Here is a 26,352-nt window from a genome sequence, read left to right on the forward strand (position 1 = left end):
TGTAGCAAAAAGGGCATTAAGGGCAAAAGGGTAGGTGACTGAGCACCATATGGGGTCTATGTGTGCATGTGCCTGCTGTCCTGTGCAATGTACAACATCGCAGGAATAAAACGTGTACACTTGTGAAAACCTTTCAGTGACTACACCAACCATGGTATTGCACCCACACTGATACTAATGTCCTCTTCAACGAACCTGCGTGATCTGTTTGACGAACTTTTTTTTTCCCCCTCCATCGACAAGGCGCAAATAGTCAGATTCTTTTTATGTATTTAATATAAACATGACCCCCCAAAGTCCCCGTGGTGAGAGCGAGCGCTCCGAAAAGCCCTCGGCAGTGATTGAGGAGACTGTCCGTTGCCTGGCAACTGCACGCGCAACCTTCCGCGTGGACCTCTCAACTCAAGACGCTCTTCTTCACCAACAAACACGCGCAGAAACACTCATTTAGCGCGTATTTTCCCACGGATATCACCCGAGAGTTTTTTTTTTCTTATTATTATTATTATTTGCGTGTGTGTGTGTGTGTGTGTGTCCGTGATTTAACCGTCATGGTCATAAAGTGAGCCAACATGTCGGACGACGACGAAAACGTGCCTTCGTTTCTCGACGACGTGAGGGTCAAGTTTGTCGAGGGCAAAGTTTGTAAGTTCCTCCAAATGCGGCCACAGGTGTGGGATAAAAGCGCCGCCAGTCAAGACTTCCAAACACTTTTGGCAGACCTTTTTGAAAAGCACACGGCTGTTTATTTTTCTTTGTCAAAGACGGGTGGTCTGGTCGCTACTAATCAGGTATGCTAATTGCTAACTATTAACGACTAACTATGCTAACTAACATTAATCAGTACTGTATTGTCACAACTAGCTGAGCATTTGCGCTAGCGAAGCTTTATAGGGTGGAAATGCGTCAAAGAATGTGTGCAAGTTGTTTTTTGTTTGACAGACACCGGCTGTTGACAGAAATAGATTCATTTACACTACAAAGAAGAGAGCTGCCCCCGTCAGTGCAGAAAACTACGGCGAACTTCTTCTTTTTGGGGCACTGGCTCCTCATCCATTGCTGCAACTGTCCATCATAGTTGAACAGGTGATACCAAAACACTTCCATCATTTGCTCAGTTGTAGTATGTCATTTTTCTTAAAATCACCGACTTTGCTTGTTGACTTCCAAGATCTGCGCCCCACTGCTGTCCAACAACCTTAACCAGCACGCATGGCCACAAATGTTATCTGAGGACATTACTCGTAATGCAAGGAGCATATGCGGTAAAATATCAGTTGCGCGGAGACGTGCTTTGGGGGAATTTGTCCTCGCTGTCCAACCTGATACAGACTGGATAGAGAATGCATCCAGTACTTCTAAAATGTAAGATTACACACATGTATTATCAGAGAATGTACTGGAGCACATTGCTGAAGCAAAATGTGTATTTTGGCTCCCTCAGGTATGGAAACTATGACAGGGCACTGGCCCACAACATGGAGACCCAGATTACTAACTGGACCAATCTCATCCAGAGAATGTTAAAGGAGGATTCATCAGACATATTCCTGACTGGCAATAATCCTGGTCCCAGTGCAGAGCTGGGCTTTTGGGCTTCCAGGAAGAGCAGTATTCAGAGCATCTATCAACAGGTATGCACTGGAAATGGTCATATTCTTTATTTTCATCTCTTGATTTTCCTTAATATTGATGTCTCCCCTCCCTTTTTTTTTCAACCCGTATAGCTTCAGAGTCCTGCTGTTCAGGAAATGACAAATATGTTGGATATGATGGACAGCAGCTACTATCCTGCAATAAAGACCCTGACAGGAAGTTTATTTGATGGTAAGATCTTTATTTCAAAGTCAAACTGGACCCCAAGTAATAAGTTAAACTAAGTGAAATTCTGACTATAAGATGTGCCCTAACCCCTTTTTGGATTTTTCCCAATCCTTGGAGTTTCATGTTCATATTGACATATTGACCCCTTACGTGCAGCTGAAAGCGACCTTGTTTTCGAAAAAAAAACTCTTGACATTTTACAATAAAGGTTACGAATATGGCATTTTTTGGGGGGAAAACAGACACCAAAAGTTTTTTCTTGTATCATTCCAGCCAAAATTACTTGCTGCTCTCAAAAGCAACTTTTTTTCTCTCTCCAAAGCTCTCCAAGAAGCAGAGGACATTGACCTACATCTACAGCCACTGCGTGTTCAACTTTCTCAAATGGAAAACGAAGGTTTCCCGCACTTTGAAGCCTCCATCCCTGCACTGTTTCATCTGTTATTTCTCATCTGGACAAACTGCCGACCGTATCAAAGGCCTACACGAATTGTTGTCTTACTTCAGCAGCTTTGCAATCTGCTCATTGAACAGGTATTACTCGTGATTTCACCTCTGTAGATGTTGTGCTAATACTGTATATACTATAAATTTGCTCATTATTTTGAACTTTGACAGCAGAGGTTGATAGACACTTTTACAGGCGTAATATTATATCTTACAGGCATCTACATATTTGTCTGATGAGGTATTAGTGCGAGAGGAGCCTGAGGAAGATCTGCACATGGTGAAGAGGGTGATAAAATTCTTCAGAAGTTTCAAAAAGAGTTATCAGAGTCAAAGGGAGAGGTTGGGAAGCCATGCAAGACATGCTCCCTGGGATTTCCCATCTGTCATGATTTTCACACGTTTCAACAACTTCCTTAACCGCATGTTTCAACTGGAGGTAAGGTTAAAACTTCATGGATTTTAAGTCATGTGTTAGGTTGAACTTTTTTTTTTTTTTTTTTTTTTTTTGTCATTGCAGGACATTTTTGAAATAATGTTGGAATACCAAAGAATGGAAAAACTGGAATTTGGTGGGCCTAAAGCCAAACTCTACAGTGAGCGTATTGCTCAGATGTACACAGAGTTCACTGAGCACTGCTTGAAATTGATCCACTGTGATCACAACCCTCTTGACTGCAATGACCAGGTAAAGTTTTCTTCAATAAACACAGGTTCTATCTCTTAAGGTTTAGTAGATATGGACTAAATGCAAAAAAAAAACAACAACATTGTTTTTACACAGGAGCGATACATGATCCAGTCCATCTGTGGACCCTTCTCGAGATTTCCTTTTCCCCCCGACAAAATGGGGTTTGAGTTTTTGTTCGGTTGAAGGGGTTTCGATTGGGGGATGTTGGCAATGTTTGTCAACTTTGCGCCTTTCCAGTCCTTTGAGATTAAATTTGTGTTCAAGGCCTGTGCAAATAAACTTGTCTTGAATCCTGATTCTACAGGATTTCGAAAAGGGATATAATGATTTCAAGGTGAAGATTGTGGACTTTGAATGCCGATTTGCCAGCCTACTGGTCTCAGCCTTTAAGGATTGCACAGAATTGGAATCAGCATTTAAAGTAAGAAAGACTGGGATATACTGTGCTGTATCAAACTGGTACAGATGGCCCAGCCCCTGTGACAGCAAACGATCATGGCATCATATTCTGTTTGTCTTTAGCTGTTAACAATTTTTGGACCTTTCCTTGAAAGAAGACACATTCTACAAGTATTCAGTCCCAACATTCCTCTCCTGCTGCAACAATTCCGAGATGAGCTAGACAATTGTAAATGGCTCTTTAAGTCACAACTCAATGAGGTATGTACCAAAAACTGGATTAATATTGGTAAATGAAAAAATATTCATGCAGGGTTAATGTAACACACCACTGCTATTCTCTTATTTACAGTTGGAAAGTTGTTTGGGAAAGAACATGAGTCGTATGTCTGGAGTGTTAAGATGGGCTAAAATGATCAGAGAACGCATTGAAGCCCCATGGGAAAAAATGAAAACTGTGTTTAAAAGGTTTTGTGAAAAGACTACGAAATGTTACGTTTTATGTACCCAGATGCAGTATCGTGCTAAAACCCAAGACTTATTGTTCAGCATTTTCAGATCTGAGGGAGGCATGGATACAACAGAAGAGCACCACGTATGCGAGGAGATGCTCGGTCTTCTCCACCAATGGGAGGAAGGTGTTTATTCCGAGTGGTGTGACGGTTTGGAGCACGCTTGCCAGATTAACCTGAAACAACCACTCATTTTTAGAAACTCCTCAAATGACCTCATTGCCGTCAATTTCAATCCCAATGTGAGTTCTCGTTTTTCTTAATAGTGAGTCTATTTTATTCATGCTGAAAAATAATGATTTCAATCATACTGTATACTGCTGGATCTCCACCAATCGGAGTGTTCCCCCCCCCCCCCCCAGAGTTTTGAGAACCTCTGCTCTATTTTAGTCTCGCAAAAAACACCCTTCCTCGGGTGTCATTGATTTTTCTTTCTGTTTCTCAGCTGGCTGAAGTCTTGAAAGATGTGAAGTATATTCAAACGCTCAACCTTAACATCCCCGTGGTAGCCATGACCGTTTTTGAGAAGCGTGACCTCTTCTCAACGGTCAGAAGCTCATGTGCACTGAGCAGTGCCTGGCACTATTTTGTTGGTGTTTTAAAAAGTTCTCATCTTTTATGATCTGGATATTTTTCAGTATGTTAGCAGTCTGCAGCTAGTCGTGCAATGGTACAACAAACTCAAAGAGTCGGTCCTCGAAATTGAACTCCCACTCATCAGAGATGACCTGGCTTCGGTCGACCAATTGCTGCAAAGAGCGCAGACTGACGTGATGTGGCATGACCAGGACTGCTGGAGCTTCATAAGCGCCACAAAAAAACAAGTCGAAGACCTCATTAACCGAGTCATTAGAGCAAAGGAGAACCGTGACGCCATTCAATCAATGATGAAGAGGTGGAGCAAACAGACTATGTTCTGCAGAAAGGACAACAAGAAAATCTCACTGCTGCAACTTGAGGACAGGGCAGACCGTGTTAGCAAGATGTATAGCTCAATAAAACAAGATGGAAACTCCATTCACAAGTTGTTACAGGTGCTTAACAATTTGTGGCAATATTCTCTCTTTTATATTGGTCATATTTTCTGCATGTACACTCATAAATTCCAGCATTACATGAATTGTACCTATAAAATCTAATGATCCAAAACAGGAAGGAATCTGCGTCTAATAACGCTGCATCCTGCATGTGTATTCTCTCATGTCGTCCACATTACTGTGAACAATTTTTAGGAGAACATGGAGCTGTTCAACGCAAACCCGACTTCAGACGCTTGGCGGTCCTACGTGGACTATGTGGATGAGATAGTGGTCGAGGGTCTCTTTGCCTTCATTGGTCACTCACTCCAATTTTTTGTGGACAACATGGACTCCTATCCCAAGCAGGCCCCTCTCTTTGAGGCTCATTTGATGCTGACGGACTTTGGGATGTTTTTCCTTCCATCACTGGTGAGAGATGCCCGACACGGCTTCTATGAGCTGGTAGAAGGACTGCTTGGAGATATATTTAAGGCATCGGTGAATATCAACAGGTTGGCCGCTGATTTTGCTGTGAACAACTATCAGGTACTACTTTTCATTTGCTTCTTTCTGTATTACAATTAGTAATAGGGATTTGACAATTTCCTTGATTGCCTATTAATGACCAATTCATTGAATGAATAATAGCTATTTTTATGTAAAGGGTTGTTCTTGATTTAGAATATGAGGAGTTGCCATCGTGAATGTGACTGTTTCCTACAGCCAGCATGTTTTCTTCATAGACACCAGCTGCTAGCAGCTAGTTCAGAACATTCGTCTTCTGGCTTCTGCCAAGTAGTGCACTTTTTTTTTGTGCTTACTGTTTTCAAGACATCTACTGTACACACAAAAAGGAATTCTTAATGATCATTTAATTGCTTAATCAATTAAAATGTCGATTTTCTAAATTGAAAGATAATATACTACACAACTTAATGGTTTCATTTTAAGATGAGAATACTTACGGGCAAGTATGTATAGAGTTAGGCACGCATAGATCTCCCCGTAGTGCTGAATGATTCGGAACACTGATGCAGTCCCACCTCCACCTTAAATTCTTCTGACACACCAACAGCACATCTCACTGCTGTTCTGCTTCCCTCATACATGTCCTGTACTATTCTAACATTTTTCTCCGCCACACCAGACCTGCGCATGCAGTACCTCAGTTCCTCTCTTGGTGCTTTGTCATAGGCTTTCTCTCGGTCTACAAAGACACAATGTCGCTCCTTCTGACCTTCTCTGTACTTTTCCACGAGCATCCTCAAGGCAAATAATGCATCTGCGGTACTCTTTCTCAGCATGAAACCATACTGTTGCTCGCAGATACTTACTTCTGTCCTGAGTCTAGCCTCCACTACTCTTTCCCCTAACTTCATTGTGTGGTTCATCATCTTTATTCCTCTGTAGTTTCCACAGTTCTGAACATCGCCTTTGTTCTTAAAAATGGGCACTGGCACACTTTTCCTCCATTCTTCTGGTAGCTTGTCTCTCGCTAGTATTAGTAATTGCTTCCATACCTCAACTCGTATGTCATTGGGGCTAACTGTCTTTCCATTTTTCATTCTGTTCAGTGCCTTTCTAACGTCTCCCTTACTAATCAAAGCCACTTCCTGGTCATTCACGCTTGCCTCTTCTTCTTCTTCTCTCCCATTTTCTTCACCCCTAACGGGACAAGCCAAAAGAAAAGAGGTTTGGACTTAGGAGCATTGTTACAATATATGGAGTCACGTGTTGATAGACTTTTGATTGGTTGTCCATCTGTTGTTTCTGGTGTTGTAGAGGTGTGGGTGCAAGGAGGAAGGGTCTTCTAAAATAAAGAAGATATGTCAATGGATAGAGTAGAAATGGAAAGCCAAAAAATGTCCTCTCTTTGCACAGCTGCCATGAAGCATTTTAGCAAACACATCCCATGTGATTGAACCCTTACAGGATGTCATGGAAGACATGCTTGATTTGTTGGAATTGCGAAAGGAAGTGATGGACAGAGTTGAGAATGTCCGCAACAAAGCCGTATCCTACCAGAGACAGTTTGATTGCTACAGTCATTTGTGGCAAGATGACCGGGCAGAATTCCTCAGCCATTTCCTCTCGTATGCACGAGTGCTAACGCCTGAAGAGGTGGAGGCTCACAGAGCTGGTATTCTCCCAGAGAGCCTTCCAACAGTTGATCACTTTAAAGAACAGGTGAAAGGCATCTTCACCTCCTCAGGTGTAAAAATTACCTGGTGTAAATAACACTGTTCTTAACTTTACAGATCGATTATTACGAGGATCTGTACTCTGAAACATACAAACTTGAAGATTCCAAAGTATTTGATGGATGGTTTCGGGTGGATATCAAACACTTCAAAGCCAGCCTCCTAAACACAATTAAAAAGTGGAGTTGGCTTTTTAAGGAGCACCTCTTGACATACGTCACGAACAGGTCACCGTTTCCTCTGTTAAAATCCTGGAATTAAAAAAAAAAAAAAAAAAAGACTCTCTTTGCGCCATTCTTACATTTCATGTTATTCCGTTCAGTCTCGATGACCTTCAGGGATTTGTCTGTGCTACTGGTGAAGGGCTTGCTAAGAGTGTCCCTAAAGGAGATCACCACAGTCTGGTGGAAGTCATGAGTCACCTTCTGGCCATTCGAGACAGACAAGTCATCACCGACACGATGTTTGAGCCTTTAAAGGACACAGTAATCCTCCTAGAACGGCACGGTGTGACCATTCCTGATAAAGTCCATTGGCAGCTTGAGGTAATGGCAAAAAAAAAAAAAAAAAAAAAAAATCTCAAATCACTTGCTACTGATGAAACATTTTCCCTTTGAAAACACTTTTAGGAACTCCCTGAAAAGTGGAATAGGGCTAAAAAATTGTCCTTAAAAGTGAGGCATGAGGTCGCACCTATGCAAAACGAAGAAGTGCTGGTTTTACGGAGACGCTGCATGGAATTTGAGGTCATGACTCTTTTCTGTTTCTTGTTAATGCATAAATTCAACATCATATACTTTGATGTAAACCATCACAAAAATTCCATTTTTTTTTTTTTTTAAATTCAGGTGAAACAAAGCCAATTCAGGGAAATCTTCAGAGCAACTGCACCTTTCTGTTACAAAACATCTCATCCCTACATTAGTTTGGATAAAGTAGGAATTGAGCTGCCGCTTAAATATGGTAAAAAAATACATAAGTAAAAATCACAATAGTGATAGATTTTCTCTCTTCTTTTTGCTACTCTCCTCTGGTTTAGTCTTACAAAGCAATCCGAGAAATGGAAAGAGAGTTGTCAATGTTGCAGGAGTCAACACACCTATTTGAGGTCACAATTCCTGAATATAAAGACATCAAGCTCTGCAAACGAGAGATCATTGTTCTCAAAGAACTGTGGGACATTGTCATTTTTGTGCATGTAAGTAGCGTACTAGTTATTTTCAGAAAATGGAAATACAGCTAAAACCTCTGAGAACCAATAACGCAATAATGTGACCAGCCTGTGTTGGTGTTCATTGATTCTCTTGCCACTAAATGCCCCAATTAAGCTCCCTCAGCCCATTGACCCCTTTGCACGTGTCTTCATCAATACAGACCAAAGTGGAACACTGGACAAAGAGCAAATGGAGGGAGATAAACTTAGAGCAGATGGATGTAGAACTGAGGGGCTTCGCTAAGGTTAGATCACCATCTCTGCTGTCATGCACCACCGCTTTGCTGATGACATTAACCTAATAACTAATCATGGTTACAAACCCGTCTTTGTAGGACATGCGGAAGCTTGACAAAGAGGCTCGTGTATGGAACGTGTACTCCGGTTTAGACCTGTTTGTGAAGAACCTGTTGACGTCGCTGCGAGCTGTTAGTCAGCTACAGAATCTTGCAATACGAGAGCGTCACTGGGTGCAACTAATAAAGACAATGCAGGTGCATGACATGAATTAAGAGGAAAGTTTTGCTACATGGGAATGAAACTTTTCACATGAAAGTGTTTTCTTTTATCTATAAAATAGATGAATTTCACTGTGTCTGATCGTACCACCCTGGCAGACCTGTTGGCTCTGCAACTTCATCTTTATGAAGAAGAGGTCCGCAGCACCGTGGATAAGGCAGTTAAAGAAATGGCAATTGAGAAGGTTCCTCCTCACTTGTTTGTACATGACAGGCAATCATATCAAGAAAATAATCATCAGTAAAAAAAAAATATAATAATCTGAGATTTAACACACTTTATCTCACCAGTCTTTTGGTTTCTGTGTGTGCAAAGGTGAAGATTGTATTTTTCCATCAATTTGGAAAAGTCTATTGGTAAAATTGTGGTCATAAGTTTACATAACCTTGCAAAATTAGTGAAATATTGTCAATCTTTTGGATGATATGAATAATCATGGGGAAAACTCATTTCAAAGATTTGTAAATATTTGTTAATAGTGTTCAAACTCTGATAAAGAAATGTTAAATTGGATGTTCTGTTGAGATCAAGCTACTGTTAGGTAGACCAATGAAGGTTTCAGCCACAACATGAAGGTAGTTTGGGATCTAAAGAGAAACCCAAAAGGAACTTCAGATGAAATACAGGCTTCTCTGCAATAAACATGGTGTGGTTATCTTGCCATGCAGTCAGGAGGTGCTTGAACCAAAATAGGTTCCACAGTCTAGTCAGCAGACTAAAACCTGTTACTCTGCCAAAACCTCAAAACAGCCCACTAACAATATGCCAAAAAGCACCTACAAAAGCCTCAAAATTTGTGATTACACCCAAATTTATGGTCACAATTGTAAATGCAAAATTTGGAGAGGAGTGAAGAATTGTTGGTTTGATGAAAAGTAAATTATTCGTACTGTGAAACATTGAAGTGGATCTCTGTTTTGAGCAGGTGTGTGCTACAGCAGCACATGGAATATTGTCAGAACTGATGACAGAATGAGAGCATTAGCAGAAAATATCGGAGGACAATTGACATTCATGAGCTTGGAAGCTGCAAATGGAACAAAGTTATGACTTTCCAGCATGACTGTGATCCAAAACACAAGGCCAAGTCAACTCTTAAGTGGCAACAACAGACAACGGTGAAGGTTCTGGAGTGGCCATCACAGTCTCCTGACCTCAATTTCAATGACACACTGGGGAGATCTCAATCGTGCAATTCATGTCAGGCAACCCAATAATTCACGCGAAGTGGAGGCTTTTTGCCAAAAAGAATGGGCAGCTTTACCACCCGAGAAAATAAAGAGCCTCGTCTGCAACTATGGCAGCAGAGTGCAAGCTGAGATGATGCTAGAGGGGGTAATCCACAATGTTAAAAATTGAAGCTATGCTAATTTTTAAGCACGGACCATCTCATTATTTTTTTTAAGCATAGTGCTATCCCGAAATGCGTTTAATTTTTAATCACCTTAAAGATCAAATTTGTATCACGTCATCACTTTTTTGAATGTTGCAAATAGTTCAAATTTTGGTGGGTTATGTAAATTTATAAACAACTGTAGATTGCATTTGAAGCATTAGAATGTTCTTATAAGCAAAAAAGCAGTTTGCGAATAAATAAAGATTGCTGTGATTTCAGGTTGTGACAGAAATTAGTCAGATATGGGCATCGATGGAGCTTTCATATGAAGATCATTACCAAACCTCCGTGCCGCTTCTTAAATGTGACGAGCACCTCATCGAGACGCTTGAGGATCACCAGGTAAGTTACGATTCTCTCAAAATTGCCATATCATTTCAAAAAGGCTGGAGAATCCAAGGACTGATTCTCAAGATGAGATGTCTGTGAGAAGCATTGGTAGTTAAATGTTGAATGCAGAATGGGGCCGCTCTGTCTGACTGGCAAACAGCACAGCTGAGGCTGGAGAGGTCCCTATTGAGTCGTCAGATTTATAGCCGCTGTTGCACATGGGGCATTGTTACACCCCGGTGGTCTTTGTACATGTACACCAGATGCAATGGCGGGGGGGTTGTAGCTAGCAATTAGAATCCTTACTACTTTAGTGCCCATGTCGTTGTGTAAATAGACGTTATGCCTCCCCTAGTTTTTTGTGGTGTGACATGCTGATGAGATTGCTTGAAAATAAAACGGGTGTATATGAGCTTATCAAGATGTGACTCCCACCAGATTAGTGTTTGTAGTCGTACAAAATGTTAGATAACCATAACCGTTCCAACTCTTTGTGGCCATCTTTAAGGTTCAGCTCCAGGGCATCTTTCAAAGCAAGCACATCAATCACTTTCTTGTCCAAGTTGCCGAACTTCAGAGACAGCTAACTGTGGCCGACTCTGTGCTGATGGTCTGGATGGAGGTGCAGAGGACATGGACTTACTTGGAAAGCATCTTTAAAGGCTGCGATGATATCAGCCAGCAACTACCAACAGATGCGGAGAGATTTCGAATGATCGATGCTGAATTTCAGGTCTGCGCTTGCATTCGTTCCAGATTTTTCTAGACAAACAGGACTCCGACTGAATAAAGTTTTTTTCATTTTTTTCCCCCTAGGAATTAATGTTGGACAGTGTGAAAACCAAACATGTCATCGAAGCCACCAATAGACCCAAACTATTCGAAAAGTTAGAGGATCTTCAAAAACGGTCTTTTTTTTTTATTGTTTGAAAGATAATTGCTATGATCCTAATTCCTAAACAGTTTGTTTTAACAGGCTGGCTTTATGTGAAAAGGCTCTTGCTGAATACCTGGAGACCAAACGACTTGCATTTCCGAGATTCTACTTTATATCATCTGCAGACTTGTTGGATATTCTTTCAAAAGGAAGCCGCCCTATAGATGTACATTTTTTTAAATTTCTCTTGATTCTATTGTATTAAATTAAGAGCCACGTTTCAATACTGACTTTCCATTGAATACAATTTGTTTTTCAGGTAACGTGCCATCTGTTAAAACTATTTGACAATATTTCTGATCTGGAATTCTCCAAAAATCATTCTAAACTTGCTGAGGGCATGTACAGCAAAGAAAGGGAGTATGTACCGTTCCAGAAGGGGTGTTACTGTAACGGAGTGGTAAGATATTGCGGTACAATATTCTTTCTAAAGTAGATTTGTGTTTGTATGAATCTTAAGGCAAATTCCATAATAATTTACTGTTATACTAACTGTTCTTTGTTAAAATGTTTGCATATGTTGTAACATGGCGTACAAGGTGGAGGTGTGGCTCGCCTGTCTGGAGGATTCCATGAGGGAAAGTGTTAGGTGGCACCTGTCTGAGGCTGTGTCTGTGTATGAGGAAAGGCCCAGAGAGCAGTGGATTCTTGACTTCCCAGCCCAAGTTGCTCTGACCGCGTCACAGATATGGTGGAGTAACGACGTGGAGCTTGTGTTTCAAAGACTGGAAGAAGGATTTGAGTCTGCTCTTAAAGACTATAACAAAAAACAGGTGAGGGGAGGACGTATCGGGTTTTTTTCATGCCGCAGAATCTCATCCGACTTAACTCGTGCTAGTCAATTTTGCCAGTGCTGTGTCATGTTGACATGTCCTTGACTCTTGCTTTAATAACGTTATCGTCCATGTAGCAGATGGATCATAGCTGTCATGCAAGACCAGTGACAAATGCATGATTCCCAATGAATATTTTAGTCACAAGCTATTTGTGCCAAATTATCTAGTTCCATAATGTACTGCAAAAAAACGGTAAACAGTGTGTTTTGATAACTTTTGATTTATTTCAAGTTTTTTTTTTTCCCAAACCCTCCCCAGGTTGCTCAACTAAATGTGTTGATCAACATGTTGTTGAGTGAGCTGAGTCCTGGAAACAGACAGAAAATCATGACTATTTGCACTATTGATGTTCATGCCAGAGATGTCGTTGCCAATTTAATCAGCCAAAAGGTGAGCAAGCTGAGATTCGACTAACTGTAAAAAAGGCACTTTTGACTTTTACAGTCTAAGCTAACAAATAAGAAATCTGGGTCATACATTGTATTCACTGTCTGAAGACGAGATTTGCATTTTTAGGCTCATTTTATTTGAATAATGGAACTCAAATGTTGAATCAGTTCCTGCTGTCATACCTTTTTTTTTTTTTTGTCCCAGTCCTCACTGTGATTGCTTTCCTACAGCATTCAGTAGTTTGTCAGTTGTCACTTGTGTTTCTAGGTCACCACCTCGCAGGCCTTCCAGTGGCTTTTCCATCTCCGACACTGCTGGAACGAGCAAGAGCGCCACTGTTCCATTCACATTTGCGATGCCCACTTCCCTTACCTTTACGAGTATCTTGGAAATACACCACGTCTCGTCATCACACCCCTCACAGACCGGTAAGAATGCTGGACATTGTCATTCAGAAAATCCATCAAAGTTTTCAAAATACTGCACATTCCTTTTGATTAATTTAGCTGCTACATCACGCTGACTCAGTCACTGCACCTGGCCATGAGTGGAGCACCAGCGGGTCCTGCTGGGACTGGCAAAACGGAGACCACAAAGGATCTTGGCCGAGCAATGGGTGTCATGGTCTACATCTTTAACTGTTCTGAGCAGATGGACTACAGGGTTAGAGATTTCACAATTTGTTGTTTGTTTTGCATGTTGTCAAAAATGCATGTGTTGATTTTTGTCTCCATTGTTTTGATGCCAAGTCAACAGGCAATATCTACAAGGGTTTAGCCCAAACTGGAGCTTGGGGATGCTTTGATGAATTCAATCGCATCCCAGTCGAGGTTTTGTCTGTTGTTGCGGTGCAGGTGAAAACTATCCAGGATGCCGTCCGATCTAAAAAGAAAAGGTGAACAGATTATTCTGAATGTATGAAGCCTTTTGAACAAGGAAATTATCGCCGACACTACTAACAGGTTGACTTTTGCTCAGGTTCTTGTTTCTGAATACAGAAATTCTCTTAAAGCCTTCTGTCGGGATCTTCATCACTATGAATCCAGGCTACGCAGGAAGGGCAGAACTCCCAGAGAATCTGAAGGCTTTGTTCAGGTGGAAATTATACTCCTTTTAAAATGTGTCATTAGGTAGCTTTGGGTTGAATATGTGCTTGATTTCCATGCTGTCGTAGACCCTGCGCAATGGTGGTACCGGACATTGAGCTCATCTGTGAGATCATGTTGGTGGCAGAGGGCTTCTGCGGTGCAAAGATTCTAGCTAGGAGGTTTACTTCTCTTTACCTTTTGTGCAAAGAGCTTCTTTCCAAGCAAGTAGGACGATATAGTTTGCCACATTGTTATATATATATTATGCATTTCATCATTATCTAACACACACCTTCTGTTAGGACCACTACGATTGGGGTTTGCGAGCTGTCAAGTCTGTTTTGGTGGTGGCTGGTGCGCTCAGAAGAAGAGACAAGACAATACCTGAGGATCAGGTGATGCATTAACCGAAAAAAGAACGGTGCTGTGGGCTCAATGTATTCATCAATTTTAGCAGATGATTATCCAAATTTGGATGCACAAACAAGATCTATTTCAGCTTTCGTCAAGAAATATTACTTTACCAAAAAAAAAAAAAAAACATTGCAAGAATGTATTTTTTTAGGTCTTGATGCGTGCGCTGAGGGACTTCAACATGTCAAAAATTGTGACCGATGATGTCACCATCTTCCTCGGATTGCTTCGAGATCTATTTCCAGGCCTTGAGGTAGAGAGAGAAAGAGACTGGGACTTTGAAAACGAAGTCAAGAATACCACAGTTTCTCTCCACCTCCAGCCAGAGGAAGCGTTCATCCTCAAGGTTTACCATATGGCTCATAATGCTTATCTTTTTTTTAAAATAATGACAATGAATCATTATTAATATCAAAAATGTCACATCTTCTTTTTTAAGGTGATGCAATTGGTGGAACTCATGGCTGTGCGTCATTCAGTCTTTGTTGTTGGAAATGCTGGAACAGGGAAAAGCTCGGTTGGACATACAGTTTTATTATTCTTAAAAATAAATCAACTTCTTACGTAGTCGCTGTGTTGTAGTGCCTAACTTGTGACACACTGTACTCACTTTTCACTAGATATTGAAGGTTCTCTATAAAACCTATTTAAATTTGAAGAGAAAGCCTGTCTGGAATGACCTCAATCCGAAAGCAGTTGTCAGAGATGAATTGTTTGGCTTCATCCATCCTGCAACTCGGGAGTGGAAAGACGGCAAGCATATTTTATTTGAAATAAAAATGCATTTAAAACTATAAACTACAGTGCTCATTTCTATTCAATGTGGGCTAAAGACCCTTGAGTCAAGATGAATTTTAGTACCTTGCAATCTCACTTCCCGTTTGCTTTCCCAACGTTAGGTTTGCTTTCATCACTGATGCGAGAGCAAGCGAACATGTCCCACCTCGGACCTAAGTGGATTGTGTTGGATGGAGACATCGATCCAATGTGGATTGAATCACTCAACACAGTGATGGATGACAACAAGGTACCTCCTTCCTGTTCACTCATACACTTTTGTACAACACACAGTAACCAAGGAGGTACAGACAGAAAAAGATGTTTTCTTTCACCCTGCTTCAGCAATCACTTCCTGGGGTGAGAGTGCTTGGAGATCTTTTTATTTTTTTTCTTCCCACAGAGCAATGAATCATGTCACTGAGCTGATGAGATATGTTTTGGTTGTTTAGGTTATGTCTCGCTGATCATTAGTCAGGAACAGTAAAGCTGTATACAATTTTTCAGGTCCTGACTCTTGCTAGCAATGAGCGGGTCCCGCTCACGTCATCCATGAGGCTTGTTTTTGAAATTAGCCACCTGAGGGCAGCCACTCCCGCAACTGTGTCTAGAGCAGGAATCCTCTACATCAACCAGCAAGATATGGGCTGGAATTTGTGAGTTTTAAACAATTGTTTTCCATTCCTTAGCTCTGCGTGGGACACGGTATGACGTGACCTTGCCAGATGATGTTGACATCTTAATTGCTTCAGCTCAATAACAATTGCTTTATTTTTGCTCAGATACGTCACCGGCTGGATTGACCAACGAGAGCGACAAACAGAAAGGGCCCACTTAACCATTCTTTTTGAAAAATATGTTCCTCGTTGTCTTGAGAAGATGAGAAACACCTTTAAGACCATCACTCCAATTCCTGAGAATTCTCTGGTGCAGGTGCAACACACAGACTGCAAATGTTGTTTTCCATTTTACCTCTACCGAAAAACTAAGAATTTACCTGTATTTCTCTTTTCTCACTTAGACGCTCTGTACTTTGCTGGAGTGCCTTCTAACCCCAGTAAACATTCCATCTGACTCTTCAAGAGATCTTTATGAGACCTACTTTATTTTTGCCTGCATTTGGGCTTTTGGAGGGGCATTGAGTCAGGACCAGGTATTCATTTTCGCATGTATTCAATTTCATTTTTTGCACCCCATCTTACTCCCAAGTGTGGACTTGCATAAAAAATACTGATGTATTTGCTCTAACATTAATTCCATACATTTTTTTTAAAGCATACTTTGGTGATTCTAGTGATTTTATTTTTACATTCAATACTAGGTTTGCTCATATCAGTTAAAAATTGTATCTTTCTAATAAAACAATATACAATAAGATGGAATATGTTATATTTGTTTTTTATTATAATTATTACAAATAATAATAATGCATGGTACTTATGTAGCATTTTTCTTGGCACTCAAAGAGGCTTTACAATTGCATGCACTCTTCATTCACTCACGTTAACAATTGAAATCACCAAAAATGGAGCCTTTTTTTTTGTTTGTTTGTTTGTTTTTTTGGGACCGGGTCTGTGCCTTGAGTGCCAGCACTAATTTCTGAAATTTTGTGATTATATAGCTGTTTGATTACCGGTTGGAGTTCAGTAAGTGGTGGACCAAAGAAATGAAGACGGTGAAGCTGCCCGCACAGGGGACAGTGTTTGACTTCTACATCGACTGTCAAACCAAACGCTTTCTTCCTTGGAGTGACATTGTTCCTCCCTTTGAGATGGAAACTGGCACACCGTTACAAGTGAGCACACCTCACTCTTTTCCCAAAGCACAAAACACTTTCACTGCTTTGACAAAGTGTGACATACACAATCATAAAAGTGAAGACAAATAACCAACAATGAACAATAAACATTAAAAATCTACATATGCCTCAGTGAACATAATAAGGAAAGCTAAAGTGACTTGGAGAGGTTATGACAGGGGTCCAGTGGTTGATAGGCTTGCCACTGTGTGTGATTACCCTCTACTACACCCCATACCAGATTGTGTGGGGAGGAAGGCTTGAGCAACAAGGCTTGAGCTATCACCCACGCTCTTTTGTCTTCCTTTATGCTCTTGTATACAGCTGCGAATTCTCCAAAGGGTCTTGCTGAGCCATAATTAGTGGGGTTTTGTTCCCAGCAAATGATGCTATTATGACAGAATAGTTGTGGTGTACCGCTGAAATACAAGAAATTATAAATCACATCCAATTCACTGAACACGTCTGTCAATAAATCACTCCAAAGAAAGCCCTAATAACAATGTATGTTTCTGTTCCCTGTCCTCCTGCTGTTTGTATGATTGTAGGCTGTTCTTGTACACACAGCAGAGACCCTGCGTCTTCGCTACTTCATGGACTTGTTGCTGGAGCGGAGACAGCCGCTGATGCTTGTGGGGAACGCTGGAGTGGGGAAAACTGCACTTGTCAGGAATAAGTTAAATGATCTGCCAGAGAGTTGCACCACTACAAAAGTACCCTTCAACTACTACACAACCTCCCTGGCCCTGCAGGGTGAGTGGGGGTGGCGGTTTAGTGATTTGTATTGTCCCACTTTGCAGATTCCCGTAAGGTATAGCGCCATCTGCTGTCTGAACAGATGTGAGAAGTTTCGTTGTTGCTTTAAATTTAAATAAAATCCTTATTTTCATTGTTTTTTGCAGAGTGCCTAGAACATCACTTAGAGAAAAGAGCAGGCAGAAGTTACTCGCCTGCAGGCAACAAAAGGCTGGTCTACTTCATCGATGACATGAACATGCCAGCTGTTGACGCATATGGAACAGTGCAGCCTCACACACTCATAAGGCAGCATCTGGATTATGGCCACTGGTATGAAGGCACATTTTTACCATTGCCTTTGATTCTGCTTGCTAATGGATATTTTACATCACGACAGGTACGATAGACAAAAGTTGACCTTAAAAGAAGTACAAAACACACAATATGTTGTTTGTATGAACCCAACTGCTGGGACCTTCCGTATCAATCCAAGACTACAGGTATGTTTACAAGTTAAAATTTTTCATTTTTATTTTTTTTTAGGAGTAATGTCTTCTGTATGCTCATTATATTATAGCAGAAGTTGTGCACAGGATAATTAAAACGAGCTTAACTGGTTTAGAATATGAAAATCATACCACGATGGATGTTGTTTACTTGTAAGATATATTGGAAAACGAGTGCTCAGTGGATGCTCTTGAATAAGGGTAAAGTTACATTAAAAGGACTATCGTTTTCAAAATGAAGATAATGTAATATTTTCTTTTAACAGAGACATTTCTCCGTATTTGCGGTGAACTTTCCTTCAGCTGAGGCTCTGATGTCCATCTTTGGGCAGATCTTGAGCTGTCACCTGACACATCACCACTTCAGTTTGCTACTGCAGAAGAGCTTTACAGCAGTAGTGCAGGCTGCAATAACACTCCACAACAAGATGGGTCTTACCTTTCTACCAACAGCCATCAAATTTCATTATACATTCAACATGCGAGACATGTCCAACATTTTTCAGGTAATGCTGATTGTACGATTTTAATATTTTGCCTGTGAATAAAGGTAAGTATTAGTTCATCGGTTTTTCAGGGTATCCTCTTTGCTCAACCCGAGAATGTGGAAAATAGTGCTGATCTAGCTCTGCTGTGGCTTCACGAGTCCTCCAGAGTCTACTCCGACAGGCTATTAGATGTCAAAGACTTGCAGCTCTTCCGGAAACTCCAGATGGAGACTGTGCATGAGTGCTTTGAGGTGCAACAAGAACTCTGATTCCAAAATAATCATAAATGGTTATTGTTCAACAGTACTGCCCAATAGTACCAAATATATATATATATATATATTTTTTTTTTTTTTAAATCCAGGGATTTGAGGATGAAAAGGTGACAAATCAACCCCTTATCTTTTGCCACTTTGCCAAAATGGGCAAGGAATCCTCTTATACGGCTGTCAGAGACTGGTCTGTGCTCAGGACCATCCTCACTGATGCACTGGAGAGTTACAATGAACTCAATGCAGCCATGAATCTTGTACTGTTTGAGGATGCAATGCAACATGTGTAAGTACTGTCATGTTATATAGCACATGATCAGAGTGAGTGGTAATAATGTTTAAAAAAAAATTTTTTTTTCCCTTTTTTTAAAGCAAGAATATTAATGTGAATTCAAGCATAAAACATCTTGTCGTTGCCAGCTGTCGCATCAGTCGCATCCTGGAGTCTCCGGGCAGTCACGGCTTACTGATTGGGGTCGGGGGTAGTGGGAAGCAGAGCCTGACTCGTCTGGCTGCCTACATTTCCTCTGTGGAAGTCTTCCAAATCACATTACACAAAGGTTACGGCATCCAAGACCTCAAGGTAAACACTGATGCAAGAGAAGCATGATATAGAGTATATTGGCATAAAATCTGCGTTTCCCTAAATGTTCTTTCAATGATTAGACCATTAAATTCCATTGGTTTGTACAAAAAAAATCCATTGTTAATAAACTGAACTCGAAAACAGTCTTCAATATTCCCATTGGCTTTATCCATGGTGTTGATCTACAGTAATTCCGTTTTGTTGAGCTTCTTTTCTTACTCAGGAAATAATTGTCAGATGTCATTAAAGCCCACTGGAATGTCTTTCCATATCTTGTAAATGAAACGAGGTTTGTGGCTGACTGTAATCATTTAAAAACATTAAAATTTCATGGTGTCATGATGTGGGATATTGTATTGATTCAAGTAAGATGTTTCATCATTTCCATATTCATAGGTTCATTTGTGCTTTTTCTCAGATGGATCTAGCAGGTTTGTTCCTCAAGACTGGGGTGAAGAATCAACGAGTAGCACTTCTTGTGACTGATGCACAAATACCCGACGAGCGCTTTCTGGTCATTTTTAATGACTTACTGTCATCAGGTCTGATTCTTATTTCACATTTATTCTTGTTCAGTGCTTCTGTACTGGCTTTTTTTTTTTTGTTTGGTTAGCACAGAATCCATTTTTAAACCTATACACCCTTAAGTGGTTATGAAATCTGCCACTGCATGAATAATGAATATTGATCCCAGTAGCTCTGATGTTTGTGATAATGACTGTCTCCTTGCAGGAGAAATACCCGAAGTCTTCAGTGAGGAGGAAATTGAGGGTATTGTGTCCTCTTTGAGAGCTGAGGTCCGAGCTCATGGGTTGCTTGACACTAAGGAGAACTGCTGGAGGTTCTTTACTGACAGAGTCCGACTTCAACTGACGGTCCAGTTTTTCCAAGCTTAAGAAGAATTTTTAAACGAGATTTGAATGTAGCTTCACTTCAGTAATGCCCCTCAATAATGGGCACAAGTGCTATTCTCTGGTAAACGTACATGCTGAGAGGAAAAGTTGCTGCTAATTTTATATCAGTTTTGAATCCAGTCAGCTGCATGCACGAGTTCCGTTCACTCAGCTTCATTTTGCTAGATTTAATGACCGTTGTTGGCAGTCCAGAGGCGGATATATAGTTTCAGTAAAGCTTCTGAAGCCCAAGGTAGTCACGCCGTCTTGCTGTGTTTTTTTTTTTTTTTTTTTTTTTTAAAATCAAATTTGTGGTATTTATATTTTTATACAATCTATTATTTAATTCATGTACAACTATTACATTATAGTGACAGTTGTAACAAATATAAACATTTTTTTGCAAACCACTCAGTTTGTGCTAACTACTCAAGTTGTGGAATTACATCTTGATATGTCTATATGATTTTGTTTCCTAAAATGATATTTTGAGCATTTGAAGTCACAGTTCAGTTTTGAACAATGTTTTAGGTAAACATTCTGTATCACTGACACAATAGTTTTGTGGGAAATTTATAGCTATTATGTTTGTTTGCGAAGTGTAGTTTATGCACTCAATTTATTACTGTATTTATCATTAGTTTCTAATCTGCTAGCTCTCAGAATAGACAGAGACTTAATATTTGATCAGCACTTAAACTAATGTGCCATTACAGCAGAGTAATTGTTACATATGCATAATCTTGCATTTAAGATTCACACCTGCTGTAAAAGGGCATTACGGTTGACAAGATAAATTAACGAATAGAGTCAAACTGGGGGGTTAAAAGGAAGTAAATTCTCATCTGGGTCCACACTTTTGTGGTCCAGCTAATCCTTGTGCCAAAGTCTCTGGTTGTGGCACCGTATGCTTCATCCAACTGGTGAAGTGTCTGCCTGACTGCATGCCAAAGTGCGGAAAGCAGGGGGAGAAATAGGAGGATGCCAGTCATCTGTTTTCCTGCAGAGTGTTTCAGTGATATTGCTGCTCTCTTGACACTGTATGTGTGGCTTTTTCTCAGAGAACTGAGACTGCCATTGTTCGTGCAAAGTAAGCATGCAAACAATTAATTGGACATGAAATATTTTGTTTGATTTCGCTTTGTGATTCTTTTTATTGTAGTTGGTGGTGTGTTTGTCACCAGTTGGAAGTGAGCTCCGACTAAGGGCCCGTCGATTCCCAGCCCTCATCCAGTGCACCACCATTGACTGGTTTCACCCATGGACCTCGGAAGCTCTGCAGTCAGTCAGCTATAGATTTATCCAGGAGATTGACGATATTGAGGTAACACTTTATAACTCACAGTAAATTATCAGTTGAAGACAATCATATCAGGTGCTAAAATGGTAGATGTTATCAAAGATGCAAAAACGTTTTCTGCATGACGTAGACATGAGTAGACCATAATAAACCTCTTTTAATTACTACAGTGCAGCTGGATTAACATTTTCATAGATCCCTCATCATTAGTTCTGTGTTGAAGTTCTGATAAATTGCCGAACACGTGCCCGAAGACGTGCAGTGAGTGTGCACGCATCACATTGTTTTCCATCATCGCAGTGGAGCGATCACAGTCTGGGATCATTTATGTTAATGAGCAAAGAGTGATTAAGCACATAACGACCCACTAAATAGGCACAGCTGTCACAACCAAGAATTGTCCTCACAAGTAAGCGCACGCCAGATTGCTACTTTCCACTGAAGTGAGCGTGTGCATCTGTCCCTGCGGGGATGTTGATCAGGAACTAAAAATAAAAATCGCTGCAACAAAAAAAAAAGTCATGATGACTTGTGTGATACATTGTGGTTGCATATTACCATGTACTGGCAAATTACAAAATTAGCACGACCTTTAATTTGCAAGCCAACCAATGAGTCTTGAGATCACTTTTCATATCAACAGTTTATTTTTTCAAAAAGCTTTGCAGTATGTGTAAAATTAATTAATTGAACGAATATTTCCTACTTCCTCCATAATCATTAAGGATGTTTTTGTGAGTTATGGTCGAGGGTGATCTTTGAATTTGTCACATTTGCTTTGCTTGAATTGATTGCTAACTGTGCGGTTAATGCACCCCGCGTGTTACAGTGTAGCTTTCATACGATGAATACCATCGCAAAGTACTGCGACAGGCGTTGTTCGTAGTGTTTAAAAACCTGAAAACCATAAAATACACTTAACATGTTTCTTGTTTCCCAAACTGCTGTCTGTCTAGGGTTTCAAAGCTTAATCATTTCTGCTAGATATACCTAAATTTCCGATTGAGTAAGTCAGGGCCACCCTAGTAAGATGGAAAAACTTGTAGATGAATTCAAAATTTATGAAGACAATATTTCAGTCCCCATCAGCTTGCGGATGTTAAACTCCACTCAATCCCTCTCACCCTCTTTCCCCCCTGCTTGTCTGCTTATTTTTACAGCCTGCTGTCCAGGAATCCATCAGTCTTTTCATGGCCTACGTTCACACCAGTGTCAACCAAGCAAGTGAAAAATACCACTGCGATGAGAAGAGGCACAATTACACCACCCCTAAGAGCTTTCTCCAGCAAATCACCCTGTACAGGAACCTTCTGCAAAAGTCCCGGGCCCAGCTCCAGCACAAGATGAAACGGCTTGACAGCGGCCTTCAAAAGCTCCAAAGCACTGCTGCTCAGGTAAGTGAAACAATTTCCTGTACACTTGAGGATAATATGATTCAGGTAGAACGCAGGTAGAAATTACGCCTGGCTTTACTTTATGATCCACGTCATGTTGCTTCACATCGTCCCTGAAGTGCAGTGTATTACATTTTAAAGCATGGGTAATAACTTTGTTTCGCTTTTTAGGTTGAGGACCTGAAAGCCAAACTGGCAGACCAAGAGTCAGATTTGACCTTTAAGAATGAGAATATTGAAGCTCTTATTACAAAGATTGGACTTCAGACTGAGAGGGTTAGCAGCAAAAAAGAGGCAGCAGATATCGAGGCACAAAAGGTGCGCTTACACACATTCTTGATTTTACTGGTCTAGTCATAGCTTTTCTTGGATGATCAGCAGCCTCCTTTTAAAAAATGTCAATCTAATGACATTAATTTCTCCCGTTTAGGTCTCTCTTATCCAGGCAGAAGTGTCAGTAAAGCAAAAGGATTGCGAGCAAGACCTCGCCAAAGCAGAGCCATTACTGACAGCTGCCACTGCAGCACTGAACACCCTCAACAAGGTACTGGGTGCTGTTATAAAGTCGGTTAAATCTGGAGTCCTTCTGCAAGCCGTAAAACGTTTATAAATCTTTTTAGGTGAATCTTACTGAACTGAAGGCTTTCCCCAACCCTCCCCCAGCAGTCATCAACGTAGCAGCAGCCGTGATGGTTCTGCTGGCTCCGCGCGGTCGGGTTCCTAAGGATCGGAGCTGGAAAGCCGCGCGAGCCTTCATGGGCAAGGTTAAGCTGTCATCGTGTCGGTCGGATCTGCCTGATGAATGCCAAGCTCATTTTTGTGCTCGCCTTGAACCCTGCCCCCGCTCACCATCTCTGCCATACTTAGATTACAACGGGATGGCTCCATGAATATGCTCACACACTAGGGGGGGTGCTGCACTCTCAACCCCCACCATAGACATATTTTAAAGCTCTTAAAATTCAATGGGTCTTTAACCTTTTCAAGATTTGTTGTTGCAGCAGCATGAAGTATTTGTTTGAAATAATGTAAAAGGGTTTTACAAAATGTTTATACTGATTTTTTTTTAAGTGTCGTTTAGCTAAAAACAAACAAAAAAATCAGTGGGTGTCAAAGCACAAAGGGTCAATGAATAGGGCGGAGATTGTTTACATTTTCATGGAAGTATATTGATGCAGTTTATCCATTTATAATAAGAAGTTTGGACTAATGTAGTCAATACAATTTGATGTCATGAATAACAATATTTTTATGGGCTGTCAGTCTATGCTGCAATGCTAATTTATGATACTTTTAAGCCTTAATGTGTAAACATTGGTATGTCTCTCTTCCATGTGTGTGTGTCGTATCAGGTGGATGATTTTCTGCAGGCACTGGTCTCATATGACAAGGAGCACATCCATGAGTCCTGTTTGCATGTGGTCAAACAGTATTACCTTAAAAAGCCCGACTTCCAACCCGACCTAGTTAGGACCAAATCTACGGCTGCGGCAGGACTCTGCGCCTGGACAATTAACATTGTTCGATACTACGAGGTTTGAGACATCGATTGTTCACCATACAGATTGCTTTCGTTATGGAAAATTGTAGAATTATTACATTGCATAAGTGGATTATTGTTATTCCAGATTTATTGTGAGGTCATTCCAAAGAGGCACGCTTTATCCCACGCTAATACAGAACTAGAAACTGCAACAACTAAACTGTCGGCCATCCAAAAGAAATTGGCAGTGAGTAATCTTTTTTTTTTTTTTTTTTTAATATTGTTAATTTAGTTGTGTGGATTGCTGGTCCTATTTTATCAATATCATATTCTCTCTCACCCTGCCTTTGTTTTTGCTCGAGGATTTGGATGCTAACCTCCAGGATCTTACAGATCAATTTGAGAAAGCTACATCTGAGAAAATCAGCTGTCAACAGGATGTAACTTGCACCAACCAAACCATCGAGCTGGCTAACCGACTAGTCAGGGGTCTCGAGGTAATCAGGACGAGAATTTGAGAGCCAAAGGTTGTGGTTGCTAACATTGCTACTTACCGGTAATTGGCTTGCATACAATGATATATGGATCGAATCTGTGTAATTTCTCCAACATTATATTAAACTCATCTAAACCACCACCGATGCCCGATTACGGTCTTGCGTACATTTTACAGTTGCATGTGCTAATATCACAAAGATGACCAAGTGGTCATTTTGTATGTTCGACTTTTCTATTCCAGAAAATAAATGTGGTTTGCATGAAACAGCTTGGCTTTTAAGCATATCAAGATAAATGTTTTGTCTTTATGGCATTGACCTGGAAGCAATATTGTTCCAACTAATAAATCAGGCCATCTATATTTAATCATTAACTTACCTCAAAGCCACAACAGCTGTTGGAAATTAACTGCGTCTCACACTGGACTGAGTGATATTACAGGCAATCCATAATACATTAGAGTAAAATTATAGTGATTTTTAACTGTCTGAGAATTTATTATGTGACATATTCCAGATCTACGGCCCCTTGTAAGAAAATGTCATGTATGATTTATGGCTGTGGAGCTGTCACAGTCATTGTATTGAATCTTTAGATGAATGCTGAAGTGATGCAGAGTGAATCTGAGAGCAAACTTTTAAGCTCTGTTTTAAAGGGATGAACATTGATGTTCTTTACAAGCCCATCTTTGATTTAACCACTTCAAGTAGTAAAATAAATATTGAACTTTGTAATTATGGGATCATTCTAATTGTCAAGTTCTGATGTTTTCACTGGCCAGTCCTTTGGTATTTTATATGTAAAAAAAAAAATAATAACTTTTTTTTTGTCTGATTCTTGTGTCTTTCAGTCGGAGAAGGAACGTTGGGCACAGACGCTTATTCAGTATGAGAAGCAACAGAAAACCCTGTGTGGGGATGTTGCACTCACTTCCGCATTTGTATCCTACATGGGTTACTTTACCAGGAAGTATCGTGCTGAATTGCTGAATGAAAAATGGATCCCCTTCCTCGACTCTCAGAAGGTTAAGTGTCATCTGTGTCATGCTTTCGCAAGCTTCACTGCTGCCTCCAGTGCTCAGCGACCTCAATCCCCGGCTTCCGTTCCAGGTCTCCGTACCGCTGGCAGACGGCCTGGATCCCATCCTCATGCTTACGGATGATGCCACTGTGGCTGCTTGGCATAACCAGGGTCTGCCAAATGATAGGATGTCGACTGAAAACGCTGCCATCCTGACCACCAGTGAGCGTTGGCCACTCATGGTTGACCCCCAGCAGCAGGGCATCAAGTGGATACGATCCCAGCAAAGCTCCAAGTTGAAAGTGGTGCAACAGGGGCAGAAAGGGTGAGGAGGAGTAGTTATGTGATACTTATGAAGGAAATGTTATTATTATTTATTTCAA

The 26,352-nt window shown here is 40.7% G+C and overlaps 1 protein-coding gene across 5 annotated transcripts in view; it reads left to right on the forward strand.

Annotated features, from left to right (window-relative positions):
• Positions 1-365: 365 nt before the first annotated feature.
• Positions 366-26,352, forward strand: part of si:dkey-233k19.3 (dynein axonemal heavy chain 11) — a 37,081-nt gene continuing 11,094 nt past the window's right edge. For 2 of the 5 annotated variants that reach the window (XM_061819551.1, XM_061819553.1), the window contains exons 1-64: positions 366-791; positions 943-1,086; positions 1,172-1,365; positions 1,445-1,634; positions 1,728-1,827; positions 2,147-2,358; positions 2,489-2,710; positions 2,792-2,959; positions 3,267-3,383; positions 3,485-3,622; positions 3,714-3,829; positions 3,911-4,115; positions 4,319-4,420; positions 4,512-4,907; positions 5,106-5,438; positions 6,825-7,079; positions 7,151-7,320; positions 7,416-7,638; positions 7,723-7,839; positions 7,942-8,028; positions 8,133-8,291; positions 8,468-8,551; positions 8,642-8,800; positions 8,887-9,009; positions 10,441-10,563; positions 11,060-11,284; positions 11,368-11,459; positions 11,528-11,654; positions 11,748-11,888; positions 12,028-12,261; positions 12,583-12,714; positions 12,982-13,142; positions 13,221-13,377; positions 13,464-13,609; positions 13,693-13,809; positions 13,889-14,027; positions 14,105-14,197; positions 14,368-14,562; positions 14,656-14,733; positions 14,837-14,969; positions 15,116-15,243; positions 15,501-15,649; positions 15,776-15,926; positions 16,015-16,146; positions 16,615-16,788; positions 17,340-17,544; positions 17,694-17,859; positions 17,927-18,029; positions 18,302-18,541; positions 18,613-18,774; positions 18,888-19,081; positions 19,216-19,378; positions 19,800-19,923; positions 20,114-20,256; positions 21,437-21,598; positions 22,735-22,968; positions 23,140-23,286; positions 23,399-23,512; positions 23,589-23,732; positions 24,321-24,503; positions 24,597-24,698; positions 24,814-24,948; positions 25,800-25,973; positions 26,059-26,294. In XM_061819551.1, coding sequence (XP_061675535.1) covers positions 573-791; positions 943-1,086; positions 1,172-1,365; positions 1,445-1,634; positions 1,728-1,827; positions 2,147-2,358; positions 2,489-2,710; positions 2,792-2,959; positions 3,267-3,383; positions 3,485-3,622; positions 3,714-3,829; positions 3,911-4,115; positions 4,319-4,420; positions 4,512-4,907; positions 5,106-5,438; positions 6,825-7,079; positions 7,151-7,320; positions 7,416-7,638; positions 7,723-7,839; positions 7,942-8,028; positions 8,133-8,291; positions 8,468-8,551; positions 8,642-8,800; positions 8,887-9,009; positions 10,441-10,563; positions 11,060-11,284; positions 11,368-11,459; positions 11,528-11,654; positions 11,748-11,888; positions 12,028-12,261; positions 12,583-12,714; positions 12,982-13,142; positions 13,221-13,377; positions 13,464-13,609; positions 13,693-13,809; positions 13,889-14,027; positions 14,105-14,197; positions 14,368-14,562; positions 14,656-14,733; positions 14,837-14,969; positions 15,116-15,243; positions 15,501-15,649; positions 15,776-15,926; positions 16,015-16,146; positions 16,615-16,788; positions 17,340-17,544; positions 17,694-17,859; positions 17,927-18,029; positions 18,302-18,541; positions 18,613-18,774; positions 18,888-19,081; positions 19,216-19,378; positions 19,800-19,923; positions 20,114-20,256; positions 21,437-21,598; positions 22,735-22,968; positions 23,140-23,286; positions 23,399-23,512; positions 23,589-23,732; positions 24,321-24,503; positions 24,597-24,698; positions 24,814-24,948; positions 25,800-25,973; positions 26,059-26,294 — 10,391 coding nt within the window. In that variant the 5' untranslated portion in view covers positions 366-572. Of the gene's footprint in view, positions 792-942; positions 1,087-1,171; positions 1,366-1,444; positions 1,635-1,727; positions 1,828-2,146; positions 2,359-2,488; positions 2,711-2,791; positions 2,960-3,266; positions 3,384-3,484; positions 3,623-3,713; positions 3,830-3,910; positions 4,116-4,318; positions 4,421-4,511; positions 4,908-5,105; positions 5,439-6,824; positions 7,080-7,150; positions 7,321-7,415; positions 7,639-7,722; positions 7,840-7,941; positions 8,029-8,132; positions 8,292-8,467; positions 8,552-8,641; positions 8,801-8,886; positions 9,010-10,440; positions 10,564-11,059; positions 11,285-11,367; positions 11,460-11,527; positions 11,655-11,747; positions 11,889-12,027; positions 12,262-12,582; positions 12,715-12,981; positions 13,143-13,220; positions 13,378-13,463; positions 13,610-13,692; positions 13,810-13,888; positions 14,028-14,104; positions 14,198-14,367; positions 14,563-14,655; positions 14,734-14,836; positions 14,970-15,115; positions 15,244-15,500; positions 15,650-15,775; positions 15,927-16,014; positions 16,147-16,614; positions 16,789-17,339; positions 17,545-17,693; positions 17,860-17,926; positions 18,030-18,301; positions 18,542-18,612; positions 18,775-18,887; positions 19,082-19,215; positions 19,379-19,799; positions 19,924-20,113; positions 20,257-20,305; positions 20,357-21,436; positions 21,599-22,734; positions 22,969-23,139; positions 23,287-23,398; positions 23,513-23,588; positions 23,733-24,320; positions 24,504-24,596; positions 24,699-24,813; positions 24,949-25,799; positions 25,974-26,058; positions 26,295-26,352 lie in introns of those variants that run through there. The other 3 variants (XM_061819552.1, XM_061819554.1, XM_061819555.1) reach the window with 3 other exon arrangements.

Source organism: Syngnathoides biaculeatus, chromosome 5 (assembly GCF_019802595.1).
Source record: "Syngnathoides biaculeatus isolate LvHL_M chromosome 5, ASM1980259v1, whole genome shotgun sequence".
In the NCBI taxonomy this organism is placed as follows: Eukaryota; Metazoa; Chordata; class Actinopteri; order Syngnathiformes; family Syngnathidae; genus Syngnathoides; species Syngnathoides biaculeatus.